The sequence below is a fragment of the Toxorhynchites rutilus genome, chromosome 2 (genome assembly GCF_029784135.1).
Source record: "Toxorhynchites rutilus septentrionalis strain SRP chromosome 2, ASM2978413v1, whole genome shotgun sequence".
NCBI classification, from domain to species: Eukaryota; Metazoa; Arthropoda; class Insecta; order Diptera; family Culicidae; genus Toxorhynchites; species Toxorhynchites rutilus.
This window is the reverse complement of record NC_073745.1, coordinates 315,384,429-315,403,917: the sequence shown is the minus strand read 5'-3', so window position 1 is coordinate 315,403,917 and position 19,489 is coordinate 315,384,429. Positions and strand designations below refer to the sequence as shown.

Below are 19,489 nucleotides of genomic sequence, written 5' to 3'. Positions count from 1 at the left end.
TCAAAACGAAAGAGTAGCGCGTTTAACGAACAGTGATTGGACATGAGTCGGGAGAAGGTGCGAATAAAGTCCCGACTCAAGTCCAGACTTTTGAACCATGGTTTGAGGCTAACCTTAGGGATAATTGAGTACGTTGCCAGTTAACGATGGTATTTTTACGAACTAAAGAATAAAATTCATTGAAGGCAAATAGCAACGCTGAAGGCAACACTGATAAATTTCGCCTTCAATTGCACCTACCTTTGCTAATGAGTCAGCCCTCTCATTACCTGGAATTGAGCAATGTGAAGGGACCCAGACAAAGGTAATGACATAACAGCGTCTGGTTAAAGCACTCAAAATTTCTCGTATTCTCTCAACGAAGTACGGCGAGTGCTTTTCCGGCCTCACTGAACGGATAGCTTCGACAGAGCTCAGACTATCCGTTACAATGTAATAGTGTTCAACAGGTCGTGAGGCGACGCTGTCCAGCGCCCAATGTATTGCTGCCAATTCAGCAATATACACTGAGCAAAGATTCTGAAGACTGTGGGAGGTGCTAAAAAATCCGTTGAACACTCCAAATCCTGTGGATTCATTCATAGAAGACCCATCAGTAAAGTACATATTATCACAATTGATACGCCCATACTTTGCATTGAAGATCGTAGGAATGATCCCCGATCGATGATTATCTGGAATTCCATGGATTTTCTCCTTAATGAACAGATCAAAATATACAGAGGAATTGATGTAGTCAGGAAAACAAACACGGTTGGGAATATACGAAGAAGGATCAACCTGCATGGAGATGAATTCATGATATGAAGTCATGAATCCAGAATGAAAATTTAGCCCGATCAGCTGCTCAAAATTTCCGATCACCAATGGGTTCATAACCTTACACCGGATGAGGAACCGAAGAGATAATAATTTGAAGCGATCTTTTAGTGGGAGTACGCCTGCCAAAACCTCGAGGCTCATGGTATGCATTGAGGGCATACATCCCAACGCAAAACGCAGACAAAGATACTGAATTCGCTCGAGTTTAATGAGATGTGTTTTGGCAGCTGATTGAAAACAGAAACTGCCATACTCCATCACTGAGAGAATAGTTGTTCGATACAACATTATAAGATCTTCGGGATGGGCTCCCCACCAGGTGCCGGTAATTGTACGGAGAAAGTTTATTCTTTGTTGGCATTTTTTACTCAGATACCTAATATGGGCCCCCCAAGTACATACATTTGGAGTCGAACCAGACCCCAAGATACTTGAATGACATAGCATTTGTGATCGATTTACCCAAAAGTTGAAGCTTTGGTTTTGCTGGTCTATGCTTCCTAGAAAAAACCACCATCTCTGTTTTCTCCGTGGAGAATTCGATCCCTAGCCCAATGGCCCAGGTTGAAAAATTGTTCAAAGTATCTTGTAAGGGTCCTTGCAGGTCGGATTCGTTTGATCCTACGACAGACACCACTCCGTCATCTGCAAGTTGTCTTAGGCTGCAATTTTGTGTAAGGCAATTGTCGATGTCGCTTACATAGAAGTTGTACAAAAGGGGGCTTAAACATGAGCCCTGGGGGAGGCCCGTGTAAGAGACCCGACTTACTGCCGAATCTCCGTGAGAAAAGTTCAAATGTTTCTCACAAAGCAAGTTATATAACATATTATTCAATAGAGGCGGCAGACCCCGAAAGTGTAATTTGTCTGACAAAACCTCTATTGAAACAGAATCAAAGGCCCCCTTTATGTCCAAGAATACTGAAGCCATTTGTTTTTTTTCGGCGTAAGCCATTTGAATTTCTGAAGAAAGCAACGCAAGACAATCATTCGTCCCCTTGCCCCTGCGGAACCCATATTGTGTATCTGAGGCCATTCGTTTCAACCCATCGATCAAGGCGAAACAAGATCATTTTCTCCAACAATTTCCGTATACATGACAGCATTGCTATTGGGCGGTACGAATTGAAGTCGGACGCAGGTTTTCCGGGTTTTTGAATAGCTATAACTCGTACTTGTCTCCAATCATCTGGAACAATATTATGCTCCAGAAACCGATTGAATAAATTCAACAAGCGATGTTTCGCAACATCAGGGAGGTTTATTAGCAAGTTGAACTTAATTCGATCCGATCCTGAGGCAGAATTGTTACAAGAAAGGAGAGCAAGAGAGAATTCTACCATCGAAAACTCGGAATCAAGATCGCACCTATCTTGTGATATATCTCGAACTATTTTTTGCACAGGAGCGGAATCAGGACAAACCTTCCGTGCAAAATTAAAAATCCATCGATGTGAATATTCTTCGCTTTCATTCGTTGAAGAGCGATTTCTCATGTTTCGAGCCACTTTCCATAATTTTTTCATTGACGTTTCTCGTGACAAACCTCCCACGAAATTTCGCCAATAAGCACGTTTTTTCCCTTTTATCAAGTTTTTAAATTGATTTTCAAGGTCTAAATACGATTGAAAATTTTCAATGGTTCCACGTTTCCGAAAAGCTTTGAATGCGTTCGATTTATCCTGATAAAGCTTGGAACATTGGCTATCCCACAATGGATTGGGAGGCCTTCGACGAATAGTGGAGCCTGGGATGGGTTTCGTTTGAGCGCGAACTGCGCTGTCATAGATCAAACGAGAAATGAAGTTATACTCCTCCAATGGAGGTAAACCATCTCTGGAATTGATGGCTAGAGCAATCGCGTCCGCATATTTTTTCCAGTCAATGTGTCTTGTGAGGTCATATGCCATGTTTATAGATTCAGAAGAATTCGACCCAATGGTGAGGGAAATTTTGATTGGCAAGTGATCACTACCGTTGGGGTCCTTGATTACATTCCACTTGCAATCTAACGATAGTGAATTCGAGCAAAGCGAGAGGTCAAGAGCACTTGGGTTAGCAGGAGGTTTAGGAACACGTGTTGTTTCCCCAGTATTAAAAACGGTCATATTGAAGCTGTTACAAAGGTCATATATCAACGATGAACGATTGTCGTCGTACTGTTCCCCCCAGGCAGTTCCGTGAGAGTTGAAGTCTCCCAAGATCAATCGTGGCTCAGGAAGAAGTGAGCACATGTCAACAAGTTGCTTGCGGCTAACCGCAGCTCTCGGAGGCCAATACAAGCTGACAGTACAGAAGTCTTTTCCTCTGATGTTTGCATGACAAGCAACAGCTTCAATCCCTCCAATAGGTTGAAGGTCAATTCGAAAAAATGAGTGGCACTTATTGATCCCCAATAGCACCCCTCCGTATCTGTCATCACGGTCCAAGCGAATAATATTGAAATCATGGAAAGAGAGATCATCTCGCGAAGAAAGCCAAGTTTCGGACAGAGCAAAAACATCACAATTGAACTTATGAATTAAAAATTTGAATGTATCCAATTTAGGGATAAGACTACGACAATTCCACTGTAAAACAGTGATATCTACGACCTCTCTATTTGAATTAGACATCAAGATAGATAATCATTGCAAGGAGGGGCCATGTTTGCATCAATTGTTGCAAAATTGTCTTTAATACTGGAAGCATTGAGATGACAATGGTTCTGATGGAGTCGGAAACATTAAAACACTTAAAGATTTGATCCAAAAGGTCAGACAACTTTATAAATCCCGATTGGGAAGTTGAGCTGGACGGAAAAATAGGGACAGTTGGGGTTTTTGATGTCCCCTCGAGTGCTGGGTCGTTCGAAGGTGAACTATTGCCACGGAAGCCAGGGGGAACCTGATTTTGCTTGTCCGCTGCACTCGATTTTTTAGACAAGCTAACATGGGTTATCACCGGAGGGACTTGTCCTTGAACTTTGGGAGTGGTCACATTTTTGCGCCGGGGATTCCCTTGGAAAATGGACAGTGTGCCCCCGTTAGCTGTGTCCGCTTCCATTTCGTCAACGGGCAACGTGGCGAAGGCATTTTGTGTGTTGATTGGTTGTTGTTCTTGAGCCGGTGGAGAAGCGCCCTTTAAAATTTCCGCAAAAGTGCGCTTCGAGCGTTCCTTCAAAGAGCGCTTCTGTTTATCCCAGCGACTCTTATAAGTTTCACAAGCTGAGAGCTCGTGTGGGAATCCCCCGCAATATGGGCTTTTATTTTTGTCAACGCATATTTCCACACATTAAGGAAGTCATGTAAGTCACCAAATTGCCAAAACTTGTTAATTATTGGAAAGTGTAATAGTTAGCAAACATTTCCATAAAATTACGGTAGTAGTTTTTGATAAAATAGTGAATAATGATTTTGCACTCGCAAGCGGACTACAGCGAAAGAGACGTTTTTAATCAGATTGTGAATGGAGGTGAAATATGAATATTCTACGACAGTCTCAAGAATAATACTCTAGCCCGGTCGTCCATCGACCTAAGGTCAATAAAAATTCGAAGATCTATCTGATGGAAGTGGATGGGGACCAAAGGGTTGTATACTCTGAATTGCAGGGACAGAGCGATTCCTTTGCCATCTTCGAACAATATGGGCTACAACTGATTGGTTTGTGTTTGTGAGAAAAACGTTCAAAGTACGAGCAATGCATGTTGTTCCTCCTCTCGCAGAAGCCGCATATTAATTAAAAGTTTTCACTGAAGAGGTTCTTTATGCTTTTTATACATATTTTGAGTATCAAGCTCAAAGAGTTGGGAATTACTGATTCGAAAGACACCCTACATCTAGATCTCTGTCTGTCCGTGCTTAATCTGATCTCGAGCAATAACAAGAATGGTAATGAGCACTTGCGCCGAGAATGAACTGACCATAATTTGTATGATTAACTAAAACAATAATTCTATAGCGAAGAGAATACGTTAATTGAATTAATCTGTGATAACAGTGCAAATGTAATTGTTTCCGACTGACCGATATAAAAAAAAAACAAAATAGTATACAGTATACTGGAAAGTTGGAAAGTTCTGTACTCTTTAAAGCCAAGAAAAACGTGCGAAGAGAAAACCGAAAGTATGAAAATGCAAGTCGCATAGAACAGTCCCGGGGAAGTGGATCCATTACCACTTGTTGAAAGCTATAATAATTTATAATACCCCTACCGAGCAAGGATCAAACGGATTGCTCCCTTCAGTCTTACAGTTTTTTTTTTTCGTTCCAAGAATCTAAAAATCACACGCTTTTCTTCGAAGCGGTTAAAATGAAATCTCACATAATCCAACACGGCACTCTCGAGTGTGAGGGCGATGATTCTCAGAACCGGAGCAATCTGCCGGGGAATGTGAGGGACAGATTCGCGGTTGAGTGAGCACAGCGAATAAAGACATCGAAGTTAGCGGGGACGACCGCCGGCGTTGTGTTGTGGAACCCGGCCCATAAGCTGTCCATGGACACAAGAAAAGAAAGGACACGATTAAAAAGGAAGAAAGGGAAATTTCCGTTTTCTTCTTGTAACGGCACTCAGCTTGTGACACACCCCCAAGGCTACTCAATCCATACGGCTGCCTCGAACCAGTTCTTTCCTGCGGCAGCGGAGCGTCCGGAAAGGGTGGGAAATGAATCGTACAAAATCTGTCACGTTCTCCCTCGCAACCCCTCCTAATGTGGATGAGAATACTACGCTGCCGCTACAAATCATACCGGATTGTGCGGTTGTGGCGTGAAAGCAAATGTGTAATCCGTCGTAGTAACGAACTGTTTAGAAAAAGAAACTGTGAAGCACTCTAGACTCAACAGGTTGCACTGGAAGAGGAGAATGGTGTTTCAAGTCAGAACTTTACTGAATTTCTGCGATTTGGAGAACCGTAGAAGTTGTTAATTCAAAAAACAAGGAATCATCGCTCATTTATCCAAAAATATTGCAGATTGACAGCGATGAGTGGTTCGAATCCATTCCCAGGGTACAATGCACACCCATTTCTTGCTCAAGCGCTTATAATCGAATGTCACTCAAAAGCATTACCCTTACCCTCGACCGATGTAATATATGGAATGTGACTAAAGTGCTTCCCAGGATGGAGGGACAATTCGTTCCTTTTCCTCCCAAAAGCGTAATATTCGTCTCGTCATACAGACTCAACCTGTATTGACAACAATCTTCGGGTCGCTGTAAACCACGCCAGAACGTGAAAATTACCCCCTTTCTCGGGGCACTTTGCAACGCGCTCGACGAGGCTTTTATTTCAATTTTAAAGCACTCCTATTTCTCGCACTTCACTTTTTTTTCCTCAGAAGCAACAGTTCTTAAGCATTTGCCCCATCATTGTCAACATCTTTTCTGCTTTCCGCTAGCTTGACATTGCCCAGTTGACGGAACGAACGGGACGGTACAAAGCCATTTCCCAGGGCTTTTCTCCGTCTGTTTCTTTATTTCCGCCTCAATAACCCACTTCAGCGAATGCTCTTCATTTTTCACACATTATTACACACGCGTGAATGGAACCCATTTAGCAATCATGAGCACCACTTACCGCCACCGTTTTTGTAGCACAGGTACGGGAAGCGCCACACATTGGCCAAATCGACGGCGAACCCGATTACCGACAGCAGAAAGTCTACCTTGCCGGACCATGTCTCGCGCTGTTCGCTATCAGCCCGGTCGATGCAGTGTCCAGCTTTCTTCGAGGCAGCCTTGATCTGGCCAAAGGTGGTCATCGCCAGCACGACGTCCTCGCCAGTCGCACCGTCGACGCCGTTTTCACCGCCGACGCCACCGCCACCACAACCAGGATCCTTGGTTAGTTTGCCAGTTTCACTGTTGCCTGCGAATGAAACAAAACCTTGGTCAATATTTGGTGATATGTGTCAATCAGTGATGGAGGAGCCTCGTGAATGGGTAATATAGGACGAATGATTTAGATAGGTGCGAAGAGAAGAAAACTGTTCAATAGAATTAACCACGTTTCATGTTTCATGAAAAAAAATCCTTCTACGCAATTGGTCAAATTTCACCAATAAGAGAGCTATTGAACTTTTTTTGTTTCGGAGTCTGCTTGCCTTAAAGTGGCTCTACTTCAAAATGTACACTACGTAAGACGATTATGTTACTTCCTTCTGAATGATTTGAAAATTTAATACAGGATACAGAAACATCTGAATTAGTGGATTTAAGTAATATTTAGAAAGAAAAAACTTAAAAGCAAAAGTGGTTTAACTATAAACGCTCTACAATTTGTTCTTTAACATCCAAACTCCTATCTTTTTTAATTTCACTGCAATTTCATTTCAAACTATGCCTAGGAATCTTTCAATTAGAATCTTTAAAAATCATGATTTCAACACCACTGTACGTACTTATTAACTTTACAATTAACGTACAATTAACTTCCACCTTTAATTTTCTAAAAGTTATATTTGAAACATATTTTTTTGATATGCCTGGAGAAAACATTGTTTGAATTGTTCTAATGACAATTTAAAAAATATATATTACAAGGTCTAACTGGATGTGTTTATATAGAATAACTAACAATCTGAAAGAAAATATTGAAACGGAAACTTTATTGAAGAAATAAGAGTAGACACAACTAATATATTTTATTGAGGTTAGCATAGACACCTTATATAATTATCACGGAAAAAAGTGAAGGGATATTTAATCCCTTGCGTTTGGAGGTGACACTGTCCTAGACCAGCTGGCGGGCGCCTAGGAATACCTACGCGGGCGACCGGTAGACCGCGGACTATCGTTTGCCCATCCCTTATATAGAGTAATAAGATATAGATTCTTCAAATGCAAGGATCACAAAGTATGAAAGAGAATTTATTTGCGAAAGATATAGCATGGATTCGAAGATTTATAACATGAAGTTCTTGTTTTTGATAACGTTGGCATTGAAATGTGTAGTACAATTCTTCTACTATGTTTTCTACTGGTCGGTATGGTTCATGAATGTAGAAAAGGGGTAAAAAATAGGCAAAGTACCTTTTTTCATCACTTCCAAAAATGGTGGTCCTAAACCGACCCTCTACTTTCTATGGGGAATCTACTCCCAATTGGTTGGAAATGACGAACACTACAAATTATATAGATAATAGGTGATTATAACTGGCGAGCGGAAGTCAAATATAATATTGTTTTGATTTCCGGTTTACTGATACTGGTTCTAATTGACCAGTGATGATGAAACAATATGGTTATTAATTGAAAGAGCTTTGGCAGCAGAAATTGAATATCGTTTTGCGATGCCAGTTTGGAATCGAAGATGACGACTTTCGGTTCATTGAAAACGAACCTAAAAAACCGGAAATGGGTTTAGGAGTGAAGTTAGACGAAGAAAAAGTTAGAGACGGAGATTATGTTCGAGCGAAATTGCAGCAGAAAGAAGCACATGTACAAATGCTACGCAAACGAAAACGCCCATGCACAGGTACATGTACATGCACACACACGCGCAAATACATACTTTAAATCGTTCATGAAACAGACGGCGGACGGGAGTTAATCAAATGCATCTAAGAGCACAATTAAATATGTTCCCCCGGTAGTGAGCACTACCCAATGGGCCAGGCTTATGCGAGTTATTAGACAGGTGCCGCACAGTGATCCAAAAGCCCTCGAGTCGGGGAGAAATAAATAGCTCCTATGAGATGCTTTCTAGAAGCATGGTGTCTTCAGCAAAGACGATCTTAGGATTTCTGGCCATCATGGGGAGACAATGGTTTAGTTCACAATATCGCCACTAGAGCACGCAGTGGTAAGAAAAAAAAACTCAAGACGGAGAAAAATTATTAACTTCTCAGGAAAACTTTCTGGAAATATGTTGTCTTCAGAAAGGTTGATCCTATGATCCCTGGCTATTACGGAATGACAATGGTTTAGTTCATAATATCACCGCTAGGACGCACAGTGGTCAATAAAAATCTCAAGGAAAAAAAAACATTCCCAGGAATGTTTTCTAGAAACATTGTGTCTTATCGGAATGACAATTGTTTGATTCACAATCCTACCGCTAGGGTGCACAGTGGTAAAAAATAATCAAACCGAGGTAAAATTTATAATTCATGGTGTCTTCTGAAAAGTTGGTTTTATGATCCCTGTTTAGGAAAAAAAATGCAGAAAAAAATTATAACTCCTCAGGAATGCTTTCCAGAAACATTGTATCTTCTACAAAGTTGTTCCTATGATCCCTGCCCATAACGGGTTGAGAATAGTTCAGTTCAAAAAACACTTTAGAAGGAGCCCTGATGTACATTTTTTGAAAAACTTAACAAAAAAAAACTCGCGAAAAAATATTTTTTATGAATAAAAATATTTGTTAAAACTCGTAATTTGGGTCAATTTCATTGCATTTGAACTATGTTGAAAAATAAAAATAAAATGAAATATAAGGAGTATAAATAATTTTTATTTACCGGTAAAATGGATATAAAAATCAACAAAAAATTACTTCAAAAACATCAATACTGATTCAGGAAAATCCTTAGGATTCTTCGGCATAGTTGCTCTGTTTGTAGAGAAAACAACATGGGAAATAAATGCTTCCGGTTTACAAATTTCAAACATCACGTCTTGTACTAAACGAAAACAAATCAAATATTACAGTTGTTCGACTTGAATCTGACGCCTCAGTGCGTGCGATGCCGGTGGCCGGTGCGATTGCGCGTCATAGCAATTTTCTCTTCTTTTATATTGTATCATTGTTTAGGCGGAAATTAACCAGATTTTTTTTCAGATCCTCTTTATATTAATTACTAAACAACATTTTGAACGTTGTTAGAGCCTTGATAGAGCCGTTGTCAGAGAATCGGCGGGGAAAGTATTTCAATCTTCTAAATGTCAGTTTATTTAACATGATGCCTTCTACCTCTCCCTATCTCAATGTATACAACCTTAAATGTCTAATCACGCTACAATAGTGGCAAAGTTTATCCATTCGAATAATTTGACACATTGTTCGCATTTTTTTATCGCATTTGAAAGCGTGAAACACATGAAAAAACGTTGTTTATGATGCGAACTTTTGTTTTGTTTTTTAATATTCCAAGTTAACTTTTTGAATAACAAATTTAGTATGAAAATATTCGTAATTTAAACTTCACGATGTATTTTTATGATGATGAGGTACTATAAAATCAGATTTTACTGATAGCTAGATAGTACCACTACATTGGGAAATGGATTTTATCCGATTTTTCTCAGTTTCGTACCACTGTGCGCCGATTGAATGTGTTGAATAATTAAGAAACAAGGGTTCGGCTTAGCACCACTTTTGTGTGTTTGTGTACTGCATTTCTTCATTTCTTCAGAAGAAGGAATATTATCAAAGCGAGCTCTGGAATCTTTTGTTCGTTCATCAGCACCGTTCTCACGCCAATACACATACAATAGTGTTGAGTAGAAGCAGCTTCAGAATCGTACGCGCCGTGTGCACAGTTAGGTACAGATACAATTAATTTAATTATAAGATAAGTGATAAGATATTTTTCAAATGAGAAATGACAGAAGGCGGACGATCTTTTTATATTAAAATCTCCGATATTGAAACGAGTGGGAGTGTCACACTTTATGAAAAAAGGTGCATAAAAACACATTTCATGTCACTTTACCAAGCCTCCCTACAAAAAATACTCCCACCCTATCTTCGATTTTTACTTTGTAATATCTGAAGTAAGACCAAAAAACTGCGAGTTGACATGACTGATCTGAAGCATGCAAATGGGATTGCTATCGTTAGTCTTTTTACGTTGAAGTATCGTGTCTATATCCCTCCCCATGTCGTAGAAGTGAATCTGACATGCGAAACTGTGAGAAGTAAAGAAGATGGGAAGTTAAAAAATCTCCGCTCGAGGATTGTCAACATCATGGACTATCGCAAGCTCAGTCTTGTCGAAACTATCTTTTATTTTTGGTAAACCGATTATCGGTAATCGAACACGCCGACCTTGCGGCGCTAAGTAGGGTGGGGGCCTTGTCGGATAGTATCGAGCGTTCTAATTAGCAGACCGAGTGTACCAGAAGTTAAGGCGGATGAGAATTTTTATTTCCCTAACTTCATTGCAAGGGATGGGTTTGTTTGGAAGCCGTTTTGCAGTACAGGCCACTGCTAATTCCAAGCAAAAGTTTTCTATGTCCTACTTGTAGTACGATTGAAACAGAGTAACTTGTGAAGGCGATGTTAGACTTCCATTGTGAAATCGTGCGAGGGCTATGTTGTCGCCAGATCACAATTTTCCAAAAACTGTTTTTGAGCCCGAGAAAGACAACTCAATGTGCCGGTGCGGGTTGTGTTGGCTAGGTATGACCTTCATTTTTTGTATTAATTCGTTTATTTTTACAGGCTCAGTTACATAAGTCCAAAGGAGCCGCATTCTTAAATATATTTTTAAAACTATATACAAAAAACCACCACAAAATGGCGCTATATATATATTTTTATTCACAACCACATCAATATGAAATGGCTTGACTATAAGAACACAGTTATTTGAGCAAAATTCAAATCCAAGATGGCGGTCACTACGAAATGGCGGATAACACATTTTCACAGAATCCCATCAATATGGATATCAAATGAAAGAGCTCGACTAGTAGAACACAGTTATTTATGAAAAATGTAAATTCAAGATGGCGGTCACTACAAAATGGTCGATTACATATTTTCACAGAACCACACCAATATGGATATCAAATGAAAGGGATTGACTAACGGGTGTTAAATAAAAAACGAGAATTTTGTCAATCACGTATAAAAAAAAGTTTTTTTTTCATCGATTTCAGTATTTTTTATTAATAACATAATTTATTTTCTTCAAAAAAATGTCAATAAATGTTTGAGTAAGGGCCGTGGTCTGCTGTTCGACGCAACTTTGTCGCGATGTTCTCACAAGAACGTTGTACGGCACTTACGTCCATTTTCCGGATACAATTCCGGATTCTTGTAGTCAGTTGATTCGTGTCCTTGGCCCTCCAATTGTTTTTATACACAAGGGCACTGAGTGAGCCAAAGTAATCCTCTATTGGGCGGCACTGGGGCAAGTTTGTTGGGTTACGATCTTTCGGCACGAACGGTATCTTTTTCTCCTCAAGATACGCCAGCGTCTTCTTGGCGTAATGGGAAGACGCCTTGTCCGGCCAGAAGACGTACTTCCCATCCGCGTGATGCTCGTTCAGGAACGGCAGCAGGATTTTATCGAGGCACTCTTCTCGATAGATTTGTTGGTTGATTGCCAGACCGCTCGGCTTAAACCAAGGCTTTGAAATGCCCCGGTCGGAAATGACGATGTACAACATAACCTTTTTTTCAAACTTGAGCTTGAACTTGTATTTCACTTCAGGCGGTGTGGATGACTTGTCGCTGGAGTAGTAATTATCATTTTCTGGAATATGCGTTTTGGACAGCGGAAAATAGCTTTCGTCGTCCAGAACGAAAGACGTCCCGCGGTATTTTTTGGTCATCCACCGACACTGTGATTTAACCGTCTCAATCTGCTCCTTCGTGTACTCCGGCGACCTCGACTTCTTCCTGCAGACGATTCCTTCCATCTTGAGGGTCCGATGGATCACTACGTGAGAGCAGCCATATTTCCCCCCGGCGTCACGCAGGCTGGTTGCGTCCTTGTTGTCAAACAGATTTTTTAACGATGTATTCCTCTGCTTCGTCATTATCGTCACCGGACGACCACTTCCGACCTTCCGCTCTACGTTCAGGGAACCCAGGATACGATATACCGTACTGACAGGTACATTTTCTTCCTTAAAATGTGCCACCGTGAACTTTTTTCCTTGCTGGAAATGCGTTTCGTAGAACCGTACAATGCGTTCGCGGAGCACGTGCTGTTTCGACGCCATCTTTGCTTTGACTAAATTCAAACTAGCAAAACCAAACACGCCTACTGTTTCTAGGGAGCCCAAAGAGCAATTTTCTTGGAGAAAGAAAATTTTACGCTCTTTATTTGAGTTACTGAAAGGTATTCAAAAAATTCTCATTTTTTATTTAGTAAAATACAGTAATTTATGAAAAATTCACATCCAAAATGGCCGCCACCACAAAATGGCGCCATATTTTTTTTTAAAGCCCTATCAATTTGGGTATCAAATGAAAGTGCTCGACTTTTAGATTATAGTAGATCATCAAAAATTCAAATTCAAGATGGTCGCTGTTCCCAACATTTTTTATAATGGTTTCATTCAGCTTGCCCTGTTTGTATGTATGTTGGAGTGTTTGAAGTGTTATCCCACATTAATTGAAATTTGACCCTGTTCCTCATCACTGATTGATCCGAAATTTGGAACATACTTTTTATTCTGCTGTCATTATAAAACTGCGTATTCCACTATCTTGAAAAATTCGAAATTGTCGAGTATGTATTTTTTCAATCCCCTCAATATTGGCATCGAATGAAATGATTCGATTAAGAGAATATAGAACATCATGAAAATATTCCGAAAAAAGTTAGATAAGAACAAAAGTTTTAAAAAAAGTTGAATGGTTTTATTGTAGAGAAGTATACTAATGATACAGATAACTTACTAAAAACTAGAAAATAAAATAGTTTTCAGTTCAATGGTTCAATGTACTAAGAGCTAGAAAATAATTAGGCAAGTAACAGTTAGTATTTATCACATCCGTTTCTTCAATAATCTAGGGCAATGATGAGACTAAAATGAAATCGTGGGGTATATGATGAAACAACTATCTGCGGATAATGGAAATCCAACGTTTATTTCTTATCTATTTTTTACCGGAATATTTTCATGATGTACTGTATTCTATTAATAAAATGATTTCATATTGATATTGAGGGGATTGCAAAAAATACATAGTTGATCATTTAGTGGCGGGTTTTTTTTTTAATTTATGTTGTTTATTATGTTTCGTTTTCTCCAAATCAAGCCATTCATCTATTTTTTCGAGACGGTCAAATTCAATTTTTCAAGATCATGGAATACGCAGTTTTATAATGACAGTAGAATTAAAGTTGTCTTCCAAATGTCAGATCAATCAGTCAACAGGAACGGGGTCAATTTCCTATTAATGTGGGACAACCCTACAAAGATTCAAACATACATACAAATAGGTCAAGCTGAATGAAACTATTCAAAAAGTAATTAATTGTTTAGGGACTGCGGCCATCTTGGATTTGGATTTTAAATGATCTGTTATGTTCTACTAGTCGAGAACTTTCATTAGATACCCATATTGATGAGGGTTTGAAAAAAAATATATATGTGGCGCCATTTTGTGATGGCAGCCATTTTGGATTTGCATTTTTCAAAAATAACTGTATTCTACTAGTCAATCCCTTCCATTTGATACCCACATTGAAGCGGTTCTGAGAAAATCTGTAATCCACCATTTTGTAGCGACCACCATCTTGGATTTTCAAGATCATGGAATACGCAGTTTTATAATAACACCAGGGATAAAGATGTGTTCCAAATTTCAGATCAATCGGTCAACAGTAAGGGGGTGAAATTTCTATTAAAGTGGTACAGCGCTACAGACAAAGTTACAAAATTATAAAGTCACAAACATACAAACGGGTCAAGCTAGATAAAAGCGTTTAATAAATAAATGCAAATCATAATTATATTATGTTTACCGAGAGAATATTATGTCGTTTTTTTTTGTATGACTCGAGTATCCGGAGGATTCGATTATCCGTAGTAAAAAGAAATCAATACTCCGGATAATCGAGTCCGACCTGTGTATACAAACAATTTTCCTCAATCTATAGTTAGTAATGTAAGAAACCGATGACTCACGGTGAACTCGAGCATAGAAGGGTGACATATTTTCTCAGAAAAAGGATGGGATATAAGGAAATTATTACAATGTTGATAATCACACACACTCAATTCTTAAGCCTATTCGTACATCTATTGTGAATTTATATTTCAATTTATCCACCTGTTTATAGATATTACTTACAAAGAAAGAAAAGGAGGGTAAAGGATATAAGGATAATCACACACGAACATCGATAGCTTTAAGGAAAACATATATTTGGGACACGTAATCAGGGTCTAACCGAGATGCATCTCGATTTATTACATTAAATAAGTCTAAAAATAACAGAAAATGTACTACTCCGAAATACTTGTATAGCATTTGTATAATATATATGGTATGGCAATATAAGATAGTAAGAACGAGCGAAATAAGATACACATTTCGAACAAACTCGCCAACTTTCCGCGTATTCTGCCACATACACGACCTAGACCGAGAGAGATATATATTCAGTTTATGTTCTACATTTTAACGCTTCCAACTTCATTTTATATTGAGGTATATTATCACGCATTTATACAACAGCGCCAGTAGGTATGTGGATAGCGTGGTTAAAAAGCCTTGCATTCCAGGCGGCTTTGGTTTGATCATCGTTGACATCGTTTGGACTTTTTTTTTGGTACAATCCCAAAAGAGATGAAAACAGAAAAAGGAAGAGATGCTCTCCCATACACACAAACATTTTAAAGCTTTTGAGACATATGATTTTATTTGCATATTTGACGCTTCAGGACACGAAAAGGCATTGTTTCTGTCGAATATGAAATGTTTTCTAGCAACACTAATTTGGGTGTAGATTTTAGGAATCTATGGAGAGAGTAACTTTCTTTCTGTAATAATGTATTTGGCGACCTTAGAAGGAAAGGGATGTGAGTGACTTGATCGATTCTCTCTTCATCAATTTTTTTTTTGTTAATAGCTCTGTTGCAAAAACATTCCAGTCAGAATTTACTGTATACATACCGATAGTTAAGGTTCTGACCTATCGTCCAAATTGTCAAATACAGCTAGGAAAGTGTTTGCAGCCAATTTGTGACCAAAAGAGAGAGTTGATGAAGAGAAAATCGAACCTGTCATTTACACCGCTTTCATTCTGAGCCCTTCATTCAGTATGCCATATGCATCTGCGACTGGAAAAGCGCCACCTGGACCATCAACCAGGGCATATACTGCCTTCCCACAACAAACACGACAAGCTCGTTCTGTTTTGACCGAATTTGGTATTTTGTCATTATGGAAAGAAGCCGATGAAGTTGTATGTCGAGAATGACGTGACGGTGGTGCCCAAAGATCCCATCTTCCCAACACCCCAGAACTCTGTCCCGTAGAGATATATTGGGCCATCGTCAAGCGGAACTTGGAAAGAAGCAAAAAACGAAATAAAACTGGCGTTCTGCGGCGAACAAAGTCAACAAGGTCACTGTATAAAACTTAATAACGGAAGGCACGGCTGTTCGGATTTGGCAATGCGGAAGTTGGAATGAATAAGATGAATAAGATGATTTTTAATTAAAAAAAAATTAACCAAACTACATGTATTTTTCTTCGACCAGATTTTGATCGTTACACTCTTTAGATCAGTGGTGGCCAAACTGCGGCCCTCCAGCGTTGTTCATGCGGCCCGCAGCCTGATTTGAAGAAAAAAATCATATGAACTAAATTTGGAATATAGTTGAAAATTCTTCCATACAATTGAATAAAAAATACTTTGTGACTAATTCTTGTTGATCGTGTGTATCCAAGCTGATCATTTTCTGATTTTTTCCTTTTTCCGTGCCAATTCAGCCTTCTGGCAATTGTTCTCGTTAGTAGGGTAATACGGGGTGATTTGGTCATATGGGATGATTTGGACCACCTCTTTATCTCAAAAAATACGGCTCAACTTGGATTTTCTATAATGTCCTTTCCTTCTATTGTTAAACCGTATGTATCTAAAGTAAAAAAACTTTGGTAAAACTTCACAAGTAGAGGGAAACGGTATCATAAACACATCAAGTACTTCGCGCGTCAAAAAATGTGAGTTTTCCGATCGAGGTTTTAAGGTTTTTCCCGCTGATTAAACAAACTTTTCGTGTATTGTGCAGTAAAGTTCTGTTCGCCTACAAAAGAGGAACAATTTGATGTAGCGAAACTGTAAGTTTGATAACAATAAATGAAATTAATTGCATTTTAATTTTTGCGTGTTGTGTAGGGTGACATGGACACGTTTCGGTGGGGTGAACTAGTCCTACAGGTTTGAGACTTTTCTTTGGTCTAATTGATTCCAGATGCCGCTGAATTACAAGAAGAGGATGGACAGACAACGTTGGAAGAAGGAGGAGCTTGAAAGAGGCCATCGAGAACGGATTTGCTTTGACCAAGTGTTTGAAGCTTTGATCAAAAGTCTTTGAAAATGCTCGACCAACAGTGAAAAGATTCATGCAGAATTCGAGATGGTGTCAATCCAACATTTCTGGTCTGGAACCTGGCCAAGACACCTGGTATCGATCCCATCCATCGATCCGCTTTCTTCTCCTCTCTCCGAGGTGGAACACCGAAAGAGGTTCTCCTGCTACAATTTGCTCGTGGATGCGTACAAAAGCTTGTGTGAAGCGACGTTGCAAAGCGAGCATTTCCCCCTTGAGGCGGTTGATGGTTGCTAACATTCTCGGGTTCTGATAGTAGCTATCATATGCTCGTCGTAGCTGCTGATATAGTGTTTGTTGCGCGTTATGAAATTCATCGTAAACTTGTTTCGATTTCCATCGAAAGAAGCTGGTTATTTTTGACTTGCCATAGTGTAACCACCATTCCATCCAGCTACGGTAGTTGCGTTTTTGACGTGTCCAGAATTGCCATCGTATCTGAAGTTCTCCTATGTTTTCGTCGGTCAGAAGATGAGGACCGAGCGACCAAAATCCCCGTCCTTGGGGTTGACCGAGATTTGGTAGACATATGCGTGATGTCACAGCCATGTGATCGGAAAATGAACATACGTGTGTGTTTATATTTCGTCGTTGTTCGCATAGTCCTCCGCTTACGTAAATTCGATCTAATCGAGAGGAAGAATTTGCCGTGACGAAGGTATGACCACTGTCTCTTATGCGAAGTTTGAGCCACACATCATGTAGTTGCAGCTGTTGTACTGTGGCCTGGAGAGAAGGGCTCATGTTGTAGCCTGTTGCATCACACTGTCGCAGTACGCAATTGAAATCGCCAGCTAAAATCATATGTTCCGTACGATGTCGAAGGTAATAGGCAATCGTGTTATTGAAAATTCGCTCCCTCTGAGTGCGGAGAGCTGTGCCGGATGGAGCGTAAACACAACAAAGCGTAGTATCTTGAACACGCAGAGCGACCAGGCGACCATCCAAACTTCTCTCTACGTGCGAGAATTTGATGTGATCTTTTAATGCGATAGCAGTGCCTCTCCTCAAGTGATCGACATTTGCTATGACGTTGTAACCAGGAAGGATAAGCTGCTCGTTTTCTAATTCTTGAATGAACACGATGTCCATGATTCGTTTTCTTCTTGTTGTATGCTTGCTGCTAAAGCTAAAGATCAGCAGGAGGAGGCATTGTTTTGCTTGTAGATGTTTCTGTGGTTTCTGGTGATGATTTTTCGGTTCCCGCTGAGGGTACCATGGTCTTCGCAGCTTGTAATCGCGCGGCTAAAGGTTTTGTACGCGACTTCGAGTTGTTTTTCGTAACATCTGCGTACGAGAAATTGTTTGTGGCCAGTTTTTGAACCAGCAGCTTTTTATTTTTCACACATGAAACACCATTGTGGATAAATTCGCCACAGTGTCGGCAAGTTTGCTGCTGGCCGTAATACGACACCAGTGTCGTTTCACCATCAATCGTAACGTAGGATGCTATGTTTTTCTTTATTGTCATCCGTACGATGCGGACACCGGTCGGTAGCCCAGGAAAGAAATGTTTCTCGTCCCAAAGTTCCTCTCGAATTGACAGAACCTCCCCGTATGTATTGAGGGATTTTTCGATTTTGAGATTCGTTACATCTTCGGAGAGATTGAAGATCTTTACCTCCACTGCTCCATCCTCCATCATTAGTCGTAGTGCGTACGATTTTCCGTCCACTACTATCTCGTGCATGTTGTCGTTGTCTTCGACGATTTTAAGTGCCAACTCGAGAGAAGCGGTTTTCACAAAGGCGACCCCGAGATTGCGACTGTATTGGATACGCTTTATCTCGTCTCGCGTCATGCCTAAAGTAACACCGACGAAACGGTGTACCTCTTCCGACGATGGTTTTACCGGCATATTCGCATAGTCAATACGAAATGTGTTTTCGCGGCGTTTTATCGCGGACATCGCGATAGCCTACGAAACTCGAATAAGAACTTTGGAAAAATATAGCCGGCGAAGGACTTCCGTAGTCGATAGCAAAACACGAATGCTTCTGATCAGCTCGGAAGTTGAGCGCTAACTATGATTGAAAGAACGTCCAATTTAATCGTGATACCGTATTCACATTTTCATGTATAGTTATAATTCTGTCAATAAAATCGCAACTGCTCACAGCAGATACATTTTTAGCGAAAAAGAGTAGTAACACTGCAGTCGTGTGGTTCGATGTTCCTCTTCACTATCGCCAAGTTTCGTGGTCTCATCAGTACAAGTTCGGTCTGTACAAGAAGCGTGTGGCAATTGTCACGTTGTTGAGGTGCGGGAAAACGTCAAAACAGATTTCTATCAACGAACGATTCATGTTCCGTACAATACAACACGGTACACGTACGGTACACGGTACAGTACAAAGAAACAGTTGATGTGGGCGATAAGCCCAAAAGGGACGTCCGAGGTCGAAAACAAAAGTGTTCATCGAAATTAATAGGA

General features: G+C 40.0%; 1 protein-coding gene across 7 annotated transcripts in view; it reads right to left on the bottom strand.

The window, feature by feature from the left end:
* LOC129767896 (sodium-dependent dopamine transporter) overlaps window positions 1–19,489 on the bottom strand; it is a 69,537-nt gene that overhangs the window by 14,891 nt on the left and 35,157 nt on the right. For all 7 annotated transcript variants that reach the window (XM_055769157.1, XM_055769159.1, XM_055769158.1 and 4 more), the window contains one exon: window positions 6,386–6,676. In XM_055769157.1, the coding sequence (XP_055625132.1) occupies window positions 6,386–6,676 (291 nt within the window). The remainder of the gene's footprint in view (window positions 1–6,385; window positions 6,677–19,489) is intronic.